Source organism: Pistacia vera, unplaced genomic scaffold, assembly GCF_008641045.1.
Source record: "Pistacia vera cultivar Batoury unplaced genomic scaffold, PisVer_v2 Contig283, whole genome shotgun sequence".
In the NCBI taxonomy this organism is placed as follows: Eukaryota; Viridiplantae; Streptophyta; class Magnoliopsida; order Sapindales; family Anacardiaceae; genus Pistacia; species Pistacia vera.
Genome location: NW_022196094.1, coordinates 308,307 through 333,349, shown reverse-complemented (window position 1 = coordinate 333,349; position 25,043 = coordinate 308,307). Strand labels below are relative to the sequence as shown.

At 35.6% G+C, this 25,043-nt stretch overlaps 1 protein-coding gene across 1 annotated transcript; it reads left to right on the top strand.

The window, feature by feature from the left end:
* Positions 1-24,393, top strand: LOC116134173. The gene is made up of 10 exons (XM_031419857.1): positions 1-53; positions 583-644; positions 787-2,086; positions 3,409-4,722; positions 6,048-7,361; positions 8,709-10,019; positions 11,426-12,736; positions 19,860-21,173; positions 22,536-23,853; positions 24,123-24,393. The coding sequence occupies exons 1-9, from the start codon at positions 46-48 to the stop codon at positions 23,839-23,841; spliced, it is 9,240 nt and encodes a 3,079-aa protein (XP_031275717.1). The 5' UTR covers positions 1-45; the 3' UTR covers positions 23,842-23,853; positions 24,123-24,393.
* The last annotated feature ends 650 nt before the right edge of the window (positions 24,394-25,043 follow it).

The following is a 25,043-nucleotide window of genomic DNA, read 5'->3' as shown; positions in this document are numbered from 1 at the left end:
AAGAATGTTGGATTAAGAATCTCATCAGAATCCGTTATTTCTTCAATGGACAGGTATGTTAAGTATTGTTTAAAAGTTAGCATCACTTTAAATTCTTGAATTGTTCGCATCAATCTCTTATTTTCTTTTTCTGCACTTAATTTTTCATTAGAATTTAAACTACTATTATTTTCAACATCTTTAAAACAATTTCTAAAACAATGTCATATTAGTTTTGAACCTCTACTGTAATAATCAATTTCTCTTTCAATTCAATATGTCTCTTTTATGCATGAATTTTTTTGATAATATTTAAAGGCAATTCACTGTTTTCTTTTGTCTCCCTTTGTTATTCCTTTGGTATATATCCAAAATTGATCATTTGGTGAATTTGTATGTATGTTGAATACAGATTTTTGATGAAACTGCATTTATGAAATTTAATTTGTAAAGGACATTTTCTTTATTTAGATATTTAATTATCAATTAGGAAACTGTTTTATGCAAGTGTTTTATGCTACTTATCTTGACTCTTCAATTTGATATTTTGTGATTGAGAAATAAATTCTAATCAAACTCTGAAACCAAGATAATATTTTTTAGAGATGCTTATGAGGATGCTGATGCTAATGCTGATTATGAAAGCCTGGAGATGCAGGATGCTGGTATGATCTGTCTGTCTTACATATTTATCGAAAGTTAAAATGATTTTTTTTCCCTTTTTTGCTGGCTTAAATGGCTTTTCAACTCCAAAAAAACTTTATTGAATACCATTCTGATATCTATATTTGGACAAACAATTGGCAGAAAAACAATTCAAGTACGTGATCCTCGGTGGTGGCGTAGCTGCTGGATATGCTGCTAGCGAGTTTGTTAAGCAAGGTGTAAAGCCCGGTGAGCTGACAATTATCTCAAAAGAAGCGGTGGCTCCATATGAACGTTTCACACTTAGCAAGGAATATCTTCTCCCTCACAAACCTTCCAGACTTCCAGATTTCCATGTGTGTGTTGGAAGTGGAGGAGAGAGACAACTTCCTGAGTGGTACATAGAGAATGGAATAAACTTGATCCTTAGCACAGAAATTATTCAAGTAGATCTTGCTTCCAAGGCTCTTGTTAGTGCATCTGGCAAAGTCTTCAGGTATCAAATATTGATAATTGCAACTGGTTCCTCACCGGCAAGGTTGGCAGATTATGGTGTACAAGGAATTGATGCAAAAAATATCTTCTACTTGAGAGAAATTGATGATGCTGATAAGTTGGTCGAAGCGGTTAAAGCAAAGAAGAAGAGAAAGGCTGTGATTGTTGGAGGAGGATATATCGGTCTTGAGGTTAGTGCAGCTTTTCGAATAAACAATTTGGATGTTACTATGGTTTGTCCTGAACAATGTTGCATGCCTCAACTCTTCACCGCTGGTATTGCCGCTTTCTATGAGGGTTATTATGCTTATAAAGGGATCAAAACTGTTAAGGGAACAGATCCTGTTGGATTTACAGCTGACTCTAATGGCGATGTCAAAGAAGTTAAACTAAAGGATGGCAGAGTGCTGGAAGCCGACATTGTTTTTGTCGATGTAGGAACTAGACCTCTCACATCATTATTTATGGGACAGGTTGAAGAGGAGAAAGATGGAATCAAGACTGATGCATTTTTTAGGACAAGTGTTCCTGATGTGTATGCTGTGGGAGATGTTGCTACTTTTCCTGTGAAATTGTACAATGAGATGAGAAGAGTTGAGTGTCTCGACCATGCGTACAAATCAGCTGAGCATGTTGTGAAGGTCATCAAGGCAAATGAGAAAGGCAAAACGACTGATGAGTATGACTACATCCCAAACTTGTATTCTCGAGTCTTTGATCTCTCATGGCATTTTTATGGTGAAACTGTTGGTGAGGCGGTGCTATTTAGAAACATGAATCCAGCATGTTCACTGCGTAAGTTTGGGACATACTGGATAAAAGAGGGGAAGATTGTTGGAGCTTTCCTTGAGAGTGGGACCCTTGAAGAAAATAAGACGATTGCCGAAGTTGCTAGGCTTCAGCCCGCTGTTGATAAGTTAGATGTCATAATAAATAAGTTGGGAAGTTCCTCGAAAGCAATATACAGGTGAGAAACTTATATATATGGATCAGTAATGATCTAAAAATGCTAATGGTATATGAACTATTCTTTGCATCTACGTTTTTATCTGTATCACTTGAAACACAAAAGTTTGTGATACAAACTTAGGAAAGATATTAGTACGGAAATTCTATATACATACAAATTGAAATGTGTAGTCTCTATTCCTAAGCAATTTGTTCATCTCAGTGATGCAAAAAATGAGGTAAAGTCTCTGTTTTTGATACGTCCATCCTGTTCTCTGTGATTGTAACCGCATTATTTTTCAAACTAGTGTTAGGTTCCAATAAATTTTCTCTGATTTAAGGATAAGTAACAAATATTTTTTTCTTCATTTAACTTAGGTCTGGATATATCTCAAATCAAGCATGTGGTGAATTCCCATGAGTTCAGATTTATCTTGCATTAGTTGCAGATTGACATTATATCTTTTGCTCTCTATTGTGAAACTTTACGTTGTATACTATGTGATTGAGACGTCAAGTACATGATCCTTGCTGGTGACAATGCTGCTGGATGTACACCTAGGGAGCCATTATTTTAGACACGCATGTGGAATTTTGAGACAAATATCAAATTGAAAATGAAAAATAATAAAAGGAGATATTATTTTCTGCTCTAAATTTTGAAATTGCAACTTTTACTGTTTTTGGTAAACAAATGATGATAACATTTTATTTTATTAATAGCTTGTGATAAATATGAAATATTTTAGTAAGGTTGAGAATGAAACATCATTATCTATCTTCTCTATAATTTAAATGTTTTAGTCATATATGTAATTATTATTATTTTTTTCTTTTTTTTAAAAAAGCTATAAATTTGCAAATGCTTGCTATTTTTACAGATTAAATGTAGAATGAAAACCAAAGAAAAAAGATAATGGGTCACCTTAAACTTTTCGATGCCACAATATTCACAAACATTATTCCCAACCGGTTTGCCCTGCATCTACTTTCATTCAGTGGTCCTACATGTACAAACTAAATATACAAACTGATGTGTCACTACTCTTTCATTGACATGTCATTCATCTATATTTATTAAGTAGTTATTGAATTGGCGTTTTATACGAATTCATCCATTCACTTTTATGACACATAAGTTCGTATAAAAGAGTTTGTTCATCTAGTATTATCTGTTTTGTTTTGTTTAGTCTCATTGTTTTTTAATTGATGATTCTTGTGAATGTGTTATAGTAAACCTTTTCGCTTTACTTATGTATTTATATTATGTTGGAACTTTTAAATTTTGTGATTGAGAGATATCATCTATTTGAATGCTAAAAACAATATCATCTTATGTAGAGGTGCTGATGCTAATTATGAATTCAAGTATGTGATCCTCGGTGGTGGCGTAGCTTCTGGATATGCTGCTAGCGAGTTTGTTAAGCAAGGTGTAAAGCCCGGTGAGCTGACAATTATCTCAAAAGAAGCGGTGGCTCCATATGAACGTTTCACACTTAGCAAGGAATATCTTCTCCCTCACAAACCTTCCAGACTTCCAGATTTCCATGTGTGTGTTGGAAGTGGAGGAGAGAGACAACTTCCTGAGTGGTACATAGAGAATGGAATAAACTTGATCCTTAGCACAGAAATTATTCAAGTAGATCTTGCTTCCAAGGCTCTTGTTAGTGCATCTGGCAAAGTCTTCAGGTATCAAATATTGATAATTGCAACTGGTTCCTCACCGGCAAGGTTGGCAGATTATGGTGTACAAGGAATTGATGCAAAAAATATCTTCTACTTGAGAGAAATTGATGATGCTGATAAGTTGGTCGAAGCGGTTAAAGCAAAGAAGAAGAGAAAGGCTGTGATTGTTGGAGGAGGATATATCGGTCTTGAGGTTAGTGCAGCTTTTCGAATAAACAATTTGGATGTTACTATGGTTTGTCCTGAACAATGTTGCATGCCTCAACTCTTCACCGCTGGTATTGCCGCTTTCTATGAGGGTTATTATGCTTATAAAGGGATCAAAACTGTTAAGGGAACAGATCCTGTTGGATTTACAGCTGACTCTAATGGCGATGTCAAAGAAGTTAAACTAAAGGATGGCAGAGTGCTGGAAGCCGACATTGTTTTTGTCGATGTAGGAACTAGACCTCTCACATCATTATTTATGGGACAGGTTGAAGAGGAGAAAGATGGAATCAAGACTGATGCATTTTTTAGGACAAGTGTTCCTGATGTGTATGCTGTGGGAGATGTTGCTACTTTTCCTGTGAAATTGTACAATGAGATGAGAAGAGTTGAGTGTCTCGACCATGCGTACAAATCAGCTGAGCATGTTGTGAAGGTCATCAAGGCAAATGAGAAAGGCAAAACGACTGATGAGTATGACTACATCCCAAACTTGTATTCTCGAGTCTTTGATCTCTCATGGCATTTTTATGGTGAAACTGTTGGTGAGGCGGTGCTATTTAGAAACATGAATCCAGCATGTTCACTGCGTAAGTTTGGGACATACTGGATAAAAGAGGGGAAGATTGTTGGAGCTTTCCTTGAGAGTGGGACCCTTGAAGAAAATAAGACGATTGCCGAAGTTGCTAGGCTTCAGCCCGCTGTTGATAAGTTAGATGTCATAATAAATAAGTTGGGAAGTTCCTCGAAAGCAATATACAGGTGAGAAACTTATATATATGGATCAGTAATGATCTGAAAATGCTAATGGTATATGAACTATTCTTTGCATCTACGTTTTTATCTGTATCACTTGAAACACAAAAGTTTGTGATACAAACTTAGGAAAGATATTAGTACGGAAATTCTATATACATACAAATTGAAATGTGTAGTCTCTATTCCTAAGCAATTTGTTCATCTCAGTGATACAAAAAATGCGGTAAAGTTTCTGTTTTTTATTCCTCTATTCTGATGATTCATTTCTTTGTAATCAATCCTTGGATGGATTTTCTCTCTGATTGTAACTGTGTTATTTTTCAAACTCGTGTTAGTTTCGGATTAACTTATATCTGATTTAAAGATAATTGACAAATATTTATTTCTTTCCTTTAACTTATGTCCGGATATATCTCAAATCAAGCATGTGGTGAATTTCGATGGGTTTAGATGTAACTTGCATTAGGTGCATTTTGATATTGTATCTTTTGCTCTCTATTGTGAAACTTTATGTTGTATACTGCTTACCTGAATTCTGAAATTGATGATTTGTGATTGAGACATCGAGTGGATGGTCCTTGATGGTGGCATTGCTACTTGATGTACAGCTACTGAGTCATTATTTTGGACATGCATATGGAATTTTTGAAACAATATCAATTTAGCAAATGAAAAATAAAAAAAAGGAGATAATATTGTCTGTTCTAAATTTTGAAATTGCAACTTTTACTGTTTCTTCTAAACAATATCAAAAACTGATGAAAATATTTTATTTTATTTATATTTTGTGTAAATATGAAATATTTTAGTAAAGCTGAGAATGAAGCATCATTATTTACGTTCTCTATATTTTAAGTCTTTTAGTCACATATGTAATTTTTTTTTTTTTTTTTTTTTTTTTTTTAAAACAAAATTTGCAAATGTTTGCTATTTTTACAGATAAAAATATAGAATGAAAACCAAGGAAAAAAGAATATGCTAATCATTAGTGTTCCTTTCTCTCAATCAATCTCACCGATGAAGTAAAACCTGTCTTTCTGATAATAAACTTATCTGCTGTCTTTGGATGATTTAATGTCTTAGTTTTATGTATCATTTCTTTTGTTAATGTTAGAAGTTTCCTTTTACTTAATTAATCTCCCTGCTTATTCCTTTGTTTCCAGAATTGATCACTTTGGTCGATGAATAAATATGTTAAATAGTGGTCTTTAGAACTTTATCATATATACTCCTTAATTAGTTAAATACTTATGTTATACTTAACTTGAACTTTTGCGATTAAGAAATATCAAATATTTGAATGCTCATTCGAGTATTATCTTTCGTAGATCTGCCAAGCCTGGTTATGAATTCAAGTATGTGATCCTTGGCGGTGGCGTCTCTGCTGGATATGCAGCGAGGGAGTTTGTTAAGCAAGGTGTTAAGCAAGGAGAGCTGGCGATTATCTCAAAAGAAGCAGTGGCTCCATATGAACGTCCAATGCTCAGCAAGGAATATCTTCTCCCTGAGCGACCAGCTAGACTTCCAGATTTCTATGTGTGTGTTGGAACTAAAGGAGAGAGACAGCTTCCTGGGTGGTACACAGATAAAGGAATAGAACTGATCCTTAGCACAGAAATTATTCAAGTAGATCTTGCTTCCAAGGCTCTTGTTAGTGCATCTGGCCAAATCTTCAGGTATCAAACATTGATAATTGCAACTGGTTCCACATTGGTAAGGTTGACAGATTTTGGTGTACAAGGAACTGATGCGAAAAATATCTTCTACTTGAGAGAAATTGATGATGCTGATAAGTTGGTTGAAGCGGTTAAAGCAAAGAAGAAGAGGAAGGCTGTGATTGTTGGAGGAGGATATATCGGTCTTGAGGTTAGTGCAGCTTTGCGAATCAACAATTTGGATGTTACTATGGTTTATCCTGAACAATGGTGCATGCCTCGACTATTCACTGCTGGTATTGCCGCTTTCTATGAGGGTTATTATGCTTATAGAGGGATCAAATTTGTTAAGGGAACAGACCCTGTTGGATTTACAGCTGACTCTAATGGCGATGTCAAAGAAGTAAAACTAAAGGATGGCAGAGCATTGGAAGCCGACATTGTTTTTGTTGATGTAGAAACTAGACCTCTGACATCATTATTCAAGGGACAGGTTGAAGAGGAGAAAGATGGAATAAAGACTGATGCATTTTTTAGGACAAGTGTTCCTGAGGTGTATGCTGTGGGAGATGTCGCTACTTTTCCTATGAAATTGTACAATGAGATGAGAAGAGTTGAGTATGTTGACCATGCCTGCAAATCAGCTGAACATGTTGTGAAGGTCATCAAGGCAAATGAGAAAGGCAAAACGATTGATGAGTATGACTACATCCCATACTTCTATTCTCGAGTCTTCGATCTGTCATGGCATTTTTATGGTGAAACTGTTGGTGAGCCGGTGCTATTTAGAAACTGGAATCTAGCATGTTCATTGCGTAAGTTTGGAACATACTGGATAAAAGAGGGGAAGATTGTTGGAGCATTCCTTGAGAGTGGGACCCTTGAAGAAAATAAGAAGATTGCCGAAGTAGCTAGGCTTCAGCCTGCTGTTGATAATTTGGATGTTGCAATAAAGGAGTTGGGTCATTCCTCGAAAGCAATATACAGGTGAGAAACTTTATATATGGATTAATAATAATCTAAAAATGCCAATGGTATATGAACTATTCTTTGCATCTAAGTTTTTATCTATATTACTTGAAACACAAAAGGTCAAGATACAAACTTACGAAATATAGTATTACCTGAAATTCGATATCCTACAAAAATAGATCTTTTATCTCTATTCCTAAGCTATTTATTCATCTCAGTGATACAAAAAATGAGGTAAAGCCTCTGTTTCTGATACCTCTATCCTGATGACCCATTTCTTTGTAATGCCTCTGTGGATGGATTTTCTCTGTGTTGTAACTGTGTTATTTTTCAAACTAGTGTTAGTACTTATGTCCAGATATATGTCAAATCAAGCATTTTGGTGAATTTCCATGGGTTTAGATGTAACTTGCATTAGTTGCATATTGATATTACATCTTTTGCTCTCTATTGTGAAACTTTATGTTTTATACTAAGCTAAATCCTGAAATGATGATTTGTGACTGGGACATCAAGTACATGATCCTTGCTGGTGGCATTGTTGCTGGATGTACAGCTAGGGAGTCATTATTTTAGATGCGAATATGGAATTTTTGAAACAATAACAAATTGAAAAATGAAAAATAAAACAAGGAGATATTATTTTTCTGTTCTAAATTTTGAAATTGCAACTGTTACTGTTTTTTGTAAACAATAACAAAAAATGATGAAAACAGTTTATTTTATCAATAGCTCTTGATGAATATGAAATATTTAATAAAGCTGCTAATGAAACATCATTATTTATGTTCTCTATATTTTAAATCTTTTATTCGGATATGTAATCATTTATTTATTTTTATTTTTTTTTCCGTTTTTTAAACAAAATTTATAAATTTGCAATTTTTACAGATAAAATATAGAACGAAAAGTAAAAAAATAAATAAATAAAAAACGATAATGGATTACCTCAAACGTTTTTACGCCACAGCATCCACAAACATTATCCCCAACTAAATTGCCTTGCACCTTTTCTAATTGAGTGGTGCTACATGTACAAACTAAATATACAAACTGATGTGTCACTACTCTTTCATTGACTTTTCATTCATCTATATTTATTAAGTAGTTATTGAGTTGACAATTTTTATGCATTCATTCATTCACTTTATGACATATAAGTGAGTATCAAAGAGTTTGTACATATGGTATTTTCCGTTTTGCTTTTTTAATCTCTTTGTTTTTTAAAGTGAAGATTTTAGTGCATGTATTATAGTAAACATTTTCTCTTTAGTTATATGTGCATGTTATCTTAAACTTTTAACTTTTGTGATTGAGAAATATCATCTATTTGAATACTTAAACCAATATCATCTTTTGTAGTGGTGCTGATGCTGATTATGAATTCAAGTATGTGATCCTTGGTGGCGGCGTGGCTGCTGGATATGCAGCTAGAGAGTTTGTTAAGCAAGGTGTTAAGAGAGGAGAGCTTGCAATTATCTCCAAAGAAGTAGTGGCTCCATATGAACGTGTCACACTTAGCAAGGAATATCTTCTCCCTAACCAACCTTCCAGACTTCCAGATTTCCATGTGTGTGTTGGAAGTGGAGGAGAGAGACAGCTTCCTGAGTGGTACACAGATAAAGGAATAGAATTGATCCTTAACACAGAAATTATTCAAGTAGATCTTGCTTCCAGGGCTCTTGTTAGTGCATATGGCCAAGTCTTCAGGTATCAAACATTGATAATTGCAACTGGTTCCACACCGGTAAGGTTGACAGATTTTGGTGTACAAGGAACTGATGCGAAAAATATCTTCTACTTGAGAGAAATTGATGATGCTGATAAGTTGGTTGAAGCGGTTAAAGCAAAGAAGAGGAAGGTTGTGATTGTTGGAGGAGGATATATCGGTCTTGAGGTTAGTGCAGCTTTGCGAATCAACAATTTGGATGTTACTATGGTTTATACTGAACAATGGTGCAAGCCTCGACTATTCACTGCTGGTATTGCTGCTTTCTATGAGGGTTATTATGCTTATAAAGGGATCAAAATTGTTAAGGGAACAGATCCTGTTGGATTTACAGCTGACTCTAATGGCAATGTCAAAGAAGTAAAACTAAAGGATGGCAGAGTATTGGAAGCCGGCATTGTTTTTGTTGATGTAGAAGCTAGACCTCTGACATCATTATTCAAGGGACAGGTTGAAGAGGAGAAAGATGGAATAAAGACTGATGCATTTTTTAGGACAAGTGTTCCTGAGGTGTATGCTGTGGGAGATGTCGCTACTTTTCCTATGAAATTGTACAATGAGATGAGAAGAGTTGAGTATGTTGACCATGCCTACAAATCAGCTGAGCATGTTGTTAAGGTCATCAAGGCAAATGAGAAGGGCAAAACAACTGATGAGTATGACTACATCCCATCCTTGTTCTCTCGAATCTTCGATCTCTCGTGGCATTTTTATGGTGAAACTGCTGGTGAGACGGTGCTCTTCAGAAACAGAAATCCAGCATGTTCAGTGTGTAAGTTTGGAGCATACTGGATAAAAGAGGGGAAGATTGTTGGAGCTTTCCTTGAGAGTGGGACCATTGAAGAAAATAAGACGATTGCTGAAGTTGCTAGGCTTCAGGTTGCTGCTGATGATTTAGATGCCGTAATAAAGGAGTTGGGTTGTTCCTCGAATGCAATATACAGGTGAGAAACTTTATATGTGGATCAGTGATAATCTAGAAATTCTAATGGTATATGAACTATTCTTTGCATCTATGTTTTAATTTATATCACTTGAAACATGAAAGGTCGAGATACAAACTTAGGAAAGATAATATTACTGAAATTCAATATGCATCCAAAAAGAAATCTGTTGTCTCTATTCCCAAGCTATTTGTTCATCTCAGTGATACAAAAAATGAATTAAAGTCTCTGTTTTTGATACCTCTATCCTGATGATCCATTTCTTTGTAATCCATCTTTGGATGGATTTTCTCTTTGATTGTAACTGTGTTATTCTTCAAACTAGTGTTAGGTTCGAATAAATTTTCTGTGATTTAAAGAGAATTAACAAATATTTTTTTCTTTCATTTAACCTATGTCCGGATATATGTCAAATCAAGCGTGTGTTGAATTTCCATGGGTTTAGATGTAACTTGCATTAGTTGCATATTCATATTATATATTTTGCTTTCTATTGTGAAACTTTATGTTTTATACTACTTAGCTCAATCCCAAATTGATGATTTGTGATTGGGACATCAAGTACATGATCCTTGCTAGTGGCATTGTTGCTAGATGTACAGCTAGGGAGTCATTATTTTAGATGCGAATATGGAATTTTTGAAACAATATCAAATTAAAAAATGAAAAATAAAACAAGGAGATATTATTTTTCTGTTCTAAATTTTGAAATTGCAACTTTTACTTTTTTTTGGTAAACAGTATCAAAAAATGATGAATACAGTTTATTTTATCAATGGCTCTTGATAAATATGTAATATTTTAATAAAGTTGCAGTGAATGTGTTATAGTAAACATTTTCTCTTTAGTTATATATGTATGTTATTGATAGAACACTGACTTGTTAACCACCAAGAAATACACAAACTACTCTATCCAGTACCAGTTCAAACAATCCATAAGCACAGGAAAGAAAAAAGAAATAGACTCTATATTGATATTAAAACAGAACAGTGCATCCAGAAGATCATGTTCTATCATCTACCCAGCAACCTAACAGCAAAATGGAACAATTCTCTGTACAGCAAAATCAAAGATAAAAGACTGAAGTTCGAGATTCAGTCACCTCCTTTCTAAACTTTAACCTTCCTTCTGAATATCCCCCAATTCCCTGTCCCCTCGCTTTTATTCCCTGACACCTTTTCCTCATAACCGAATTCTTCATCCTTCCAATCTCATTAAGTCACCTGTCCTCCTAAAAGCAACTCCTAACACTCATGCATAACAAATTTTCCTCTACTTCTCACCTCTATCCTTCCTACTGTAGACCAGCCTCCCAAGTGGCTCATCAGTTATCTTGAACTTTAACTTTTGTGACTGAGAAATATAATCTATTTGAATACTAAAACCAATATCATCTTTTGTAGTGGTGCTGATGCTGAATATGAATTCAAGTATGTGATCCTTGGTGGCGGCGTGGCTGCTGGATATGCAGCTAGAGAGTTTGTTAAGCAAGGTGTTAAGAGAGGAGAGCTTGCAATTATCTCCAAAGAAGCAGTGGCTCCATATGAACGTGTCACACTTAGCAAGGAATATCTTCTCCCTAACCAACCTTCCAGACTTCCAGATTTCCATGTGTGTGTTGGAAGTGGAGGAGAGAGACAGCTTCCTGAGTGGTACACAGATAAAGGAATAGAATTGATCCTTAACACAGAAATTATTCAAGTAGATCTTGCTTCCAGGGCTCTTGTTAGTGCATATGGCCAAGTCTTCAGGTATCAAACATTGATAATTGCAACTGGTTCCACACCGGTAAGGTTGACAGATTTTGGTGTACAAGGAACTGATGCGAAAAATATCTTCTACTTGAGAGAAATTGATGATGCTGATAAGTTGGTTGAAGCGGTTAAAGCAAAGAAGAGGAAGGTTGTGATTGTTGGAGGAGGATATATCGGTCTTGAGGTTAGTGCAGCTTTGCGAATCAACAATTTGGATGTTACTATGGTTTATACTGAACAATGGTGCAAGCCTCGACTATTCACTGCTGGTATTGCTGCTTTCTATGAGGGTTATTATGCTTATAAAGGGATCAAAATTGTTAAGGGAACAGATCCTGTTGGATTTACAGCTGACTCTAATGGCAATGTCAAAGAAGTAAAACTAAAGGATGGCAGAGTATTGGAAGCCGGCATTGTTTTTGTTGATGTAGAAGCTAGACCTCTGACATCATTATTCAAGGGACAGGTTGAAGAGGAGAAAGATGGAATAAAGACTGATGCATTTTTTAGGACAAGTGTTCCTGAGGTGTATGCTGTGGGAGATGTCGCTACTTTTCCTATGAAATTGTACAATGAGATGAGAAGAGTTGAGTATGTTGACCATGCCTACAAATCAGCTGAGCATGTTGTTAAGGTCATCAAGGCAAATGAGAAGGGCAAAACGACTGATGAGTATGACTACATCCCATCCTTGTTTTCTCGAGTCTTCGATCTCTCGTGGCATTTTTATGGTGAAACTGCTGGTGAGACGGTGCTCTTCAGAAATAGAAATCCAGCATGTTCAGTGTGTAAGTTTGGAACATACTGGATAAAAGAGGGGAAGATTGTTGGAGCTTTCCTTGAGAGTGGGACCATTGAAGAAAATAAGACGATTGCTGAAGTTGCTAGGCTTCAGATTGCTGCTGATAATTTAGATGTCGTAATAAAGGAGTTGGGTTGTTCATCGAAAGCAGTATACAGGTGAGAAACTTAATGATCTAGAAATTCCAATGGTATATGAACTATTCTTTGCATCTAAGTTTTAATCTATATCACTTGAAACACAAAAGGTCGAGATACAAACTTAGGAAAGGTACAAAAGGTCGAGCTACAAACTTAGGAAAGATAGTATTACTGAAATTCAATATACTTCCAAAAAGAAATCTGTTTTCTCTATTCCTAAGCTATTTGTTCATCTCAGTGATAGAAAAAATGAGGTAAAGTCTCAGTTTTTGATACCTCTATCTTGATGGTCCATTTCTTTCAAATCCATCTTTGGATGGGTTTTCTCTTTTATTGTAATTTTGTTATTCTTCAAACTAGTGTTAGGGTCAATTAAAATTTTCTTTGATTTAAAGTTAATTAACAAATATTTTTTTCTTTCATTTAACTTATGTCGGGATATATGTCATATCAAGCATGTGGTGATTTTCCATGGGTTTAGATGTGAAATCAGGAGAAAACAAAACCTGCTAGTCTTTTGGTCCAAGTATCTCATATTGTATTAAAAAGTCGTAGTTATGTAATTGAATTAGGACCCAAGTAGATAACTCCTAGACTAGGATTAGGACTCTAGACTAATATTCTCTCTTTTCATTCCAACTTCTTAAGCTAGATAAGACTTAAATAACTCCTAAATTGTCAATATTCTAATCTAGAATTTCTATACTCCCCCTCAAGTTGGTGAATAGATATTTATCATTCCCAGCTTGGAAACCAGATTATCAAACAACCGTCTAGGCAATCCTTTTGTAAGAATATCTACTGTCTATTGACTTGTAGGCTAGTAGGTAACACACAATAGCTTATCTTCTATCTTCTCCTTGATGAAATGGCGGTCTATTTCCATGTGATTAGTTCCATCATGATGCAGCAGATTGTGTACTATCCCAATCGTAGCCTTTTTGTCATAGTATAACCTCATAGGCTCCTCACTTTTGATTCCAAGCGCTCCCAAGAATCTTTTTAGCCGCATTATTTCAACAAATCCCATGAGCCATAGAACAAAACTTAGCCTCAACACTACTTTTAGCTACCACATTCTGCTTCTTCTCCAAGTTACTAGATTTCCCCAAACAAAAGTGTAATAACCTGAGGTCGATCTTCTATCATCCACAAAACCAGCTCAGTCTGCATCTGTGAATGCTTCTATTTTCCTTTCATTCTTTTTACCGCAAAATAGCTCCTTCCCAGGAGTCATTTTAAAGTACTTCAAAATCTTGCTCATAGCCTCAAAATGCTTCTCTTGTGTGTTATGCATATGCTGACTCACTACCCTCATCGGAAAAGGCTATGTCAGTTCTAGTATGAGATAGGTATATCAGCTTCCCAACCAGCCTTTGATACCTACCTTTGTCAACCAGTGCATCACCATTCATTTTCTCAAATTTCAGATTTGGTTCAATGGGAATCTCGGTTGGCTTGCAACCTAGCATACCTGTCTCCTTTAGTAAATCCAACACATATTTCCTTCGTGAGATTGAAATTCCCTTTTAGCTCCTAGCAGTCTCCATACCAAGAAAATACTTCAACTACCCTAAGTCTTTCAATTCAAAGTCCCGAGCAAGAACCTTCTTAACAGCCTCCATTTCTTCAAAATTCTCCAATAATAATAGTATTGTCTACATAAACAGTTAGAAACATATTCTTACCTTTATAGGTTTTAGAGAATAATGCATGATCAGCTTGTCCCGGAGTAAAACCATACCTCTTAACAACCTTTGTAAATTTTTCAAACCAAGCCCGTGGAGACTATTTTAGGCCATATAATGATTTCTTCAACTTGCACACTTTTTCGTCCTTCCCATTCCTGTCAAACCCTGGTGGCATATCCATGTAAAGTTATTCTGCAAGTTTACCATTCCAAAACGCGTTTTTCACATCTAGTTGCTGTAGACGCCAGTCTAGATTTGCTGCAAGGGACAAGAGCGCCATGATAGTGTTCAACTTAGCCACAAGAGCAAAGTTCTCCTCATAGTCTACTCCATAGGTTTGTGTAAATCCGCTTGCAACCAGCCTTGCCTTTATGCCTTTCAACTGTTCCGTCTGCCCTATACTTAATAGTGAACACCCACTTGCAGCTCACAGTTGTTTTCCCTTTAGGTAAACTCACCAGCTCCCAAGACTTGTTTTTCTCAAGAGCCTCCATCTCCTCTATCACAACCTTGCTCCACTTTTCATCCTCTAATGCCTCCTGTATCGTTGTTGGAACCATCACAGCTGAGAGATTAGTTGTGAATGCCAAAAAATTATCTGCCAACTTATCATAAGCCACATCCTTAGCAAAGGGATGCAATATACAAGATCTAATGCCCTTCCTAAGTGCAATAGGTAAATATAAATCATCATGCCCTGATTTAGACTTGTCAGAAGATAGTTCTTCCTTACCTTGGGATTGTGGACCGTTGGTTTCTTTCATTTGGGATGATTGCTCATGTAGATCATTAGGTTTCCTTCCACTTTGATAATCAATTCTACGAGAATAACGTTGGAGACCCAGCTTACTCAATCTCTCCAGACCTCCCCTTCGTTCCAGTCTTTCCTGAAATTTTGGTTCAACAAGAGTAGGCTATTTAGTTGGAGTAGGACCTAAATTGGTAAATGTATGTGTTGGATTTAAACTTCTATTCTGATCATCCAAATTTTTATGAGACTCTGGACTGTGAATTCTAGGCTGACTAGGAGATTGACTCATTCTTATAGGACTAGGTTGAACTATAGGAACCTGACCTGAACCAGGTGACTTGGAACTTTGACCTGAACTAGGAGACTGCTGAGACTGACTCAAGGGTGGTAAAGGTAGCATTACTTCCCATGAATGACCTTCACAATCTCTCAAATTCTCCCCCTAAAGAGGAATGGGAAAGAATGTATGTGACTCAAAGAATGTAACATCACTAGAGACATATAGTTTTTTCTTTATAGGACTGTAGCACTGATACCCTTTCTGTGTGGGAGAATATCCAAGAAAGATACATTTAATGGCCCTAGGATCTAGCTTTCCTCTATTAGGAGACGGAACATGTACAAAAGCAGTACATCCAAACACCTTTAAAGGTAAAGAATTTAGGGTTCTACAACTAAAAAAGGTCTTTAGCGTAGTTTCAAGAGGGGCATGGAAATTCAGAATTCTAGTAGGTAACCTATTTATCAAATATATGGCTGCTAAAACTGCATGACTCCAAAAATACTTAGGTACGTTCATGGTAAACATTAAGACTCTGACTACCCCTAATAGGTGCATAGTCTTTCTTTTAGCTATCCCATTTTGTTGTAGGGTATCAACACAAAAGCTTTAATGTATAATCTCTTGATGTAACAGGTAGTTTCATAGGATAGAGTGAAAATATTCCTTACCGTTATCAATTAGTAAAACCTGGATTTTTTCTCAAAACTGAGTTTCAATCATTGAATGAAAGTTTTTGAAAATTTGACTTGCTTCTGACTTGTTTTTCATTAGGTATACCCAACATACTCAAGTGTGATCATCAATAAACGTAATGGACCACTTAGACCTTACATTATTTGTAACCCTAGATGCCCCCAAATATCACTATGAATTATTGAAAAAGGCCTAGAACTCTTATAGTTTCGAGCTAGATAAATTGATCTGGTGTGTTTTGCAAGTTGACAAGTTTCACACTCAAATGAAAATAAACTTTTATTTCTGAATCACAATGGGTACAATTTTTGTAAATAAGGAAAGCTAAGGTGTCCTAGTCTATGATGCATTTGCATAATTTCCAAATCAGTTGAAGTAGAGATAGAATTACACCTAGAAATTATATCTTTATTTCCACCGTTATTCTCAGATTCTGCTCTATCAAAGTAGTAGAGTCCCCCTCTTGCTCTAGCATTGCTAATCATCCTCCCCGGTAGAAAATCCTGAAATTCACAGTGGGTAGAGGAAAACTTAGCTACACAATTCAATTCTTTAGTCAATTTGCTAATACACAATAAGTTACAAGTTAAATCTAGCACCTGGTGAACTAAATTCAAAGTCAGATTTCTTGAAAGCTTCACTGTGCCTTTACCAGCCACCTTCTTCGTTGACCCATCAGCTTTTTTCACATCAAATTCTCATAATATGGGGTATAAGATGTAAATTCATTTGAATTACTTGACGTATGATCAGAAGCCCCAAAATCTATTACCCATGGCTTATTTGTTTCAAAATCCACATGTAAGGCTATATGGGAATTATTGGTTTCAGCAAAAGCACATGAGTACCCAGCCAGATTGGATTGATTGAGAAGTTCCTACAGATGCTCCAATTGTTCTTTATTGAATGGTATAGACTTATTTCCTTATGATTTCTGGGTATTATTTCCTTCAACTTCAGCAATAAAACCCTTCCCTCCAGTCTTATTAGCGTTCCAATTTGTAAACCTTGTAGGCCTGCCATGTAATTTCCAGCAGGTCTCGTTAATGTCCCTCAGTTTACGGCAATACTCTCACCATGGTTTCTCTCCTTTTCTCCACAATTTCTGATCTCTTGTTGAATTCTTCTAGCCTTAGATTCTAGGGCTGAACCTTCTTACCCAGATAACTGATTTGACACACCAGTAGAAGCAGATTCACCCATCATTACTTTCCTCCAACTCTCCTTTCTTTCTGATCTCTGCAAACACCTCTCGAATTGAGGGTAAAGGATCTTTGCCTAGAACTCTACCTCGTACTTCATCAAGCTCCTTATTTAGTCCAACCAAGAACTCGAAAATTCTTTCTTTTTTCTGACGTCTTTCTATATTTAATGTTGTCCAGAGTACAACTCCAATCAGACTCCACAAACATGTCCAATTGTTGTCATAATTGAGTTAGAATACTTTAGTATAGAGTGACCGACATACCAGCTTGTTTGGTCTCCCTTAAGCGTGTTTTTAACTCAAAAACCTGTGCTGAGTTTCCCATGTCTGAGTATGTCTCTTTTGCCATCTCCCAGATGTCCTTCGCAATGGGAAGAAATAAGAATAGCCTTCCAATCTCCTCCATCGAGTTGATCAACCAAGCCATAACAGTGTTATTTTTGGCATCCCATTTCTCATATGCCGGATGTTGGAGTCCCACATCGACTAGGCACGCTCAAGCCTATTGGGTTATAAGAGGGGATAATCCTTCCATTCAACAAGGCCTTATTGGGTGAGGAGTTAGGCATTTCAAATTCTAACATGATATCAGAGCCCAGGTTCAGTTGAGCTGAGCGCTTGACCAGCGAGTGAGGAGTTAGAGCCAGCAACTACCTCCAATAACAGGTATGACCCAACATATGGGCTTGACCGTGAGGGGGAGTGTTGGAGTACCACATCGACTAGGCACGCTCAAGCCTATTGGGTTATAAGAGGGGGTAATCCTCCCATTCAACAAGGCCTTATTGGGTGAGGAGTTAGGCCCACCTCAAATTCTAACATGGTATTAGAGCCCAGGTTCAATTGAGCTAAGCGCTTGACCAGATGGTGAGGAGTTAAAGCCAGCAACTGCCTTCAATAACAGGAATGACCCAACATATGGGCTTGACCATGAGGGAGAGTGTTAGAGTCCCACATCGACTAGACATGCTCAAGCCTATTGGGTTATAAGAGGGAGTAATCCTTCCATTCAACAAGGCCTTATTGGGTGAGGAGTTAGGCCCACCTTAAATTCTAACACCGGATCATCTTCTTTTGGAGCCAGTCAAGTAGTCCAACTTTCCTTTCCCTCTTATCATTAATTTCGTAGCATGAGACCTCGGTACATAATTTCTTCCATTCAGTTTATGAACACTAATTTGAATGGAGTTCTAGTCCACATTATTATTACTAGTTAGAGGAAGCTGATCCTTGCTGCCTATGGGTGATCCTGATTCCGAATCCCTTGGAGGACTCCTGCTCCAATCATGACTCCCACTACCTGGAGGAATCAGACTTCTCTCCTGTCTTCTACCAGTCATAGCAGTCTTAGCCATTATTAATTTTTCCGGCCAGAGGAATCTGGCTGTGATACCATGAAATCAAGAGAAAACAAAACCTGATAATTTTTTGTTCCAAGTATCTCTTATTGTATTACAAACTCTTAGTTATATAATTGAACTAGGACCCAATTAGATAACTCTTAGACTAGGATTAGGACTCTAGACTAATATTATCTCTTTTCATTCCAACCTCTTAAGCTAGATAAGACTTAAATAACTCCTGAATTGTCAATATTCTAATCTAGAATTCCTACAACATGTAACTTCCATTAGTTGCATATTAATATTTTATCTTTTGCTCTCTATTGTGAACCTTTATGTTTTATACTACTTAGCTCAATCCTGAAATTGATTATTTGTGATTTGGCCATCAAGTACATGATCCTTGCTGGTGGCATTGTTGCTGGATGTACGGCTAGGGAGTCATTATTTTAGACACGAATATGAAATTTTGAAACAATATCAAATTAAAAAATGAAAAATAAAACTAGGAGATATTATTTTTCTGTTCTAAGTTTTGAAATTGCCACTTTTACTTTTTTTTTTTTTTTTTTTTTTTTTTTTTTTTTTTTTTTTTTAAACAATATCAAAAATGATGAAAACATTTATTTTATAATAGCTCTTGATAAATATGAAATATTTAATAAAGCTGAGAATGAAACATCATTATTTATCTTCTCTATATTTTAAAACTTTTGCTATTTTTACAGATAATATAGAATTGAAAAAAAAAAAAAAAAAAAAAAAAAAAGGAAGAAACCGATAATGGATTACCCTAAAGTTTTCGATGCCACAATATCCACAAACATTATCCCCAACTAAATTGCCCTACACCTGTTTTCATTGAGTGATGCTACATGTACAAACTGATGGGTCACTACTCTTTCATTGACATGTCATTCATCTATATTTATCAAGCAGTTATTGAGTTGACTTTTTATATGCATTACGACATATAAGTTCGTATGAAAGAGTTTGTACATCTAGTATTGTCCGTTTTGTTTTGTTTAATCTCTTTGTTTTTCAAACTGATGATTATAGTGAATGTGTTATAGTAAACATTTTCTCTTTAGTTATATATGTATGTTATCTTGAACTTTTTAACTTTTGTGATTGAGAAATATCATCTATTTGAATACCCAATATCATCTTTTGTAGAGGTGCTGATGCTGATTATGAATTCAAGTATGTGATCCTTGGCGGCGGGGTGGCTGCCGGATATGCAGCTAGAGAATTTTTTAAGCAAGGTGTTAAGAGAGGAGAGCTTGCAATTATCTCCAAAGAAGCAGTGGCTCCATATGAACGTGTCACACTTAGCAAGGAATATCTTCTACCTAACCAACCTTCCAGACTTCCAGATTTCCATGTGTGTGTTGGAAGTGGAGAAGAGAGACAGCTTCCTGAGTGGTACACAGATAAAGGAATAGAATTGATCCTTAGCACAGAAATTATTCAAGTAGATCTTGCTTCCAAGGCTCTTGTTAGTGCATCTTGCCAAATCTTCAAGTATCAAACATTGATAATTGCAACTGGTTCCACACCGGTAAGGTTGACAGATTTTGGTGTACAAGGAGTTGATGCAAAAAATATCTTCTACTTGAGAGAAATTGATGATGCTGATAAGTTGGTTGAAGCGGTTAAAGCAAAGAAGAAGAGGAAGGCTGTGATAATTGGAGGTGGATACATAGGTCTTGAAGTTAGTGCAGCTTTGAGAATCAACAATTTGGATGTTACTATGGTTTATCTTGAGCCATGGTGTGGGCCTCGGCTCTTCACTGCTGGTATTGCTACATTCTATGAGGCTTATTATGCTAATAAAGGAATCAAAATTATTAAGGGAACAGTTGCTGCTGGATTCACGATTGACTCTGATGGAGACGTCAAAGAAGTGACACTAAAGGGTGGCAGGGTGCTAGAAGCCAATATTGTTTTTGTTGATGTAGAAGCTAGACCTCTCACATCATTATTCAAGGGGCAGGTTGAAGAGGAGAAGGGTGGAATAAAGACTGATGCGTTTTTCCAGACAAGTGTTCCTAATGTTTATGCTGTGGGAGATGTTTCTACTTTTCCTTTGAAATTGTATAATGAGATGAGAAGAGTTGAGCATGTTGACCATGCCCGCAAATCAGCGGAGCAGGCTGTGAAGGCCATCAAGGCAAGCGAGGAAGGCAAAACAATTGAGGAATATGACTACCTCCCATACATTTTTTCTCGTTCTTTTGATCTCTCATGGAAGTTCTATGGTAGCAATGCTGGAAAGAGATTACTGGTTAGAGACAATGATCCCGCATCAGGAAAGCAGAAGTTTGAAACGTTCTGGATAGAAAAGGGCAAGATTATTGGAGCTTTCCTTATGAATGGGACTCCTCAGGAAAATGATGCCATTGCCAAATTTGCTAGGGTCCAGCCTGGAGTTGATAATTTGGATGTGCTGAAGGAGGAGCTGGGTTTGCCCTCTAAAGAAGAAGAAAGGTGAGAAATATAAATATAATTAAAGGTTGATATACAAATTTGATCAGATGGTATTACTCGAATTCAATATAAATATTACAAAAAAAATTGTCTCATTATGTCAATCAATCTCGAAAATGAAATAAAACCTATGTTTTTGATACCTTTATATTCATAAAAACTAAAATTAAGCCTAGAATACAATATTCACTAACCCAGTATGAATTGCATAATAGAAACATAGAAGACACAGTATTGTATTGTTTTACTTTTAAAGAAGTATTGCATTATACATGAAATCCTTATTTTCATTTTTATAGTTTTATATTGCTAATTGTTCCTTATAAGAAAAATGGCAATACTTTTCATTTTGTTTTTGTCTTCCTTTTTAGAAAATATGAAAAATCTAGAAATGTAAAGGATTTAACAAAAGTAGTCTTGGTGGAACAGACCTACAATATTTTTTGCACATTCATTTAATAGAATTTCATCAAGTATATATAAACTTCATCATATTATCGCATTATCCTTATCCTCATCTATTAAAAATCTGCAATAAATGTATTGATTTTCTTTTTGCTCTATTGTGATGGGTTTATTTTCTCAATAACTACGTATGTGATGAGATTCTGTTGGATTGTATATTAATGATGCAATAACCTGTTAAAGATTTGATAGAACTTAAAAGGCTTCAAAAGCAATCCACAGTTTAAAAAATTAGATCATGAGGATCAGTAAAAAAAGCCTTAAAAGAAGCTATTGTTTCAAAAAAAAAATTGAAAATTAAAAAATTAGACTTTTTATCTCAAATGATGTATATCAATTTGTGGTTGACTTGTGGATTATGCATTACTGTTGTTTATGCTATGTAATTTTAAAGAATGAAGTTGTGTATCGAAGTTTGTAACTCAAATTTTGTATGACAGATTATGTGTCATATTTATGGGGTGCAGTACCCTATTTTCAAAGATCAATCCTCTTCTCAAAATTTGGATTTTGTAAAATTTTATCATGTTTCAAAAACCATATGCTAATTATTAGTGTTACTTTCTCTCAATCAATCTCAAAAAATGAAGTAAAACCTCTCTTTTTGATAATAAATTTATCCGCTGTCTCTAGATGATTTAATGTCTTAGTTTTATGTATTATTACTTTTGTTACTGTTAAAAGTTTCCTTTTATTTAATTAATTCCACTGCTTATTCCTTCGTTTCTGGAATTGACCACTTTGGTCAATGAATAAATATGTTAACTAGTGGTGTCTTTAGAACTTTATCATACATACTACTTAATTAGTTATATACTTATGTTACCTTGAACTCGAACTTTTGTGATTAAGAAATATCATTTATTTGAATGCTAATTTGGATATTATCTTTCGTAGAGTTGCCAGCGCTGGTGATGAATTCTTCAAGTATGTGATCCTTGGTGGTGGCGTGGCTGCTGGATATGCAGCTAGGGAATTTGTTAAGCAAGGTATTAAGCGAGGAGAGCTGGCAGTTATCTCGAAAGAAGACGTGGCTCCATATGAACGTCCCATACTTAGCAAGGAATATCTTCTCCCTGAGACACCTGCTAGACTTCCATATTTCCATGTGTGTGTTGGAAGTGGAAGAGAAAGGCAACTTCCTGAGTGGTACACAGACAAAGGAATAAAATTGATCCTTAGCACAGAAATTGTTCGACTAGATCTTTGTTCCAAGGCTCTTGTTAGTGCATCTGGTGAAGTCTTCAGGTATCAAACATTGATAATTGCAACTGGTTGCCCAACGGTCAGGTTGACAGAATCAGATGTGCAAGGAGCTGATGCGAAAAATATCTTCTACTTGAGTGAAATTGATGATGCTGATAAGTTGGTTGAAGCAATTCAGGCAAAGAAAAACGGGAAGGCTGTGATAATTGCAGATACACTTTGGGGTCTTAAGATTAGTGAAGCTTTGCTAATTAACAATTTTGATGTTAGCATGGTTTTTCCTGAAGTTTGGTTTTTCAATTCTGAAATTGCAGCTTCCTATCATTCTTATTATAAATCAAAAGGAGCCAAATTTTTTGCAAGCACTTGTGAAGTTGGGTTTACGACTAACTCTAGTGGAGAGGTCAAGGAAGTGAAACTAAATGATGGCACTGTGCTGGAAGCTGACATTGTGATTGTTGATATAGAAATTACATATATTACATCATTACTTGAGTGTCAGTTTGAAGAGGAGTTGGGAGGAATAAAGACTAATGCATTTTTCAGGACAAGTGTTCCTGATGTTTATGCTGTGGGAGCTGTGACTACTTTCCCTTCGAAATTGTACAATGGGAATTTTATCAGGGCTACAGAAGTTGACCATGCCCGCAAATCAGCTGAGCATGCTGTGAAGGCCATCAAGGCAAGTGAAAAAGGCAAGACAATTGATGAATATGACTACCTCCCTCACTTGTATTCTCGTTCCTTTGATCTTATATGGAATTTCTATGGTTTCTTTAATGGCAACTTGGTGATGTTTGGAGAAATGGATCATGTATCACCCCTGCATAAGTTTGGAGCATACTGGATCGAAGATTGGAAGATTATGGGAACTTTCCTTGAGAATGGAAGTTCTGAAGAAAACGAGGCCATGGCCAAAGTTGCTAGGGTCCAGCCTCGAGTTTATAATTTGAATGTACTGAAGGAGCAGGGTCTTTTTTTCGCCACAAACTTTTGAGAATTCAAAACGGTAATATCTATATCTATTTTGCTTGTCAATCCCGGTTAAGATAGGTTGCATTGAATTTGTATTTGCTTTTAAAGTTTTTGTTGTTTTTAAGTTTCCCTTGGGTTAATAATCATATGATTATTATTATTCTATAACTTATGGGCAATTGTATGATTTGGAATTGACATTTCACGTCCTTGTTGTTTTACAGATATGAAGATGCATAGATAATTTTGTGGAAAGTTTTTTTTAGCTGTAGATTTCATTTGGGTCTAATAATCTTCTTGCAGATTTTCAGTTCACTTACTTCCATAACCTGTAAGGATGCAGCAAATTCGGCTACCAAAGATCATGAATAAACAAAAAAAGAGGTTTGTTATTTTTTTTCTAATATATTTCTTTTTAGTGCGGTTTCCGTCAATGCTTTGTACAACATTTAAGAAATTCCATTACAAGAAAATAATTAATAAGTATTCTAGCAACTATAAGAAATAGCTTTGTTTGTGTCATCCTACTGTGACAGCATTAAAAAGCAACTTCAAATAGTGTAAACTTGCAGACTTGACCTTAAAGTGAAATAAAGTTCAATTCATTGTTTTGTAGCTCTGTTTACAAAATGCTTAACAAAAATCATAATTGAACAACAGACGCGCACTGTTGGAGTAGAATTCCTCCATTTTATCCATCCTTTTTTAGCATAGAAATCTAACTGTTTCTTATTTTATCTCTTTTCACTCTCTCTCTCTCTCATGAATTTTGTATCATAAAGTAATTTTAATATGAATGAATCTCAACCGTTAAAAAAAAAGTCTCAAATTCAAGTAAGCAAATAAAGAAAACAGTGGATTAAAATCAATTAATCAGTTGATGGTTAACTGCTGCTGCCGACTATTACTAAAAGACAAATTTAATCAGAATTTATTGCATAATAAAAGAAGAGTAATACTACTATCACAGTTTCTTTTCAAAAAAAATTTCTCACAATCTCGATGTGATAGCTCATGATTAATCAACTCGCAAATAGTAAACGAGACCCATGATAAACAGGAGAGACTTATTTTTTAGCTGACTAATCGTAAACTATCACGTTGGGATTATGAAAGAAAATTTGTGAAAAGAAGTTGTAAACGTTACATTTTTTTATAAAAGAATGTGAAATTCTATTTTTTTAGCATTTGTCACCGTCGGTTAATGTGGTAATTGAGAATTTC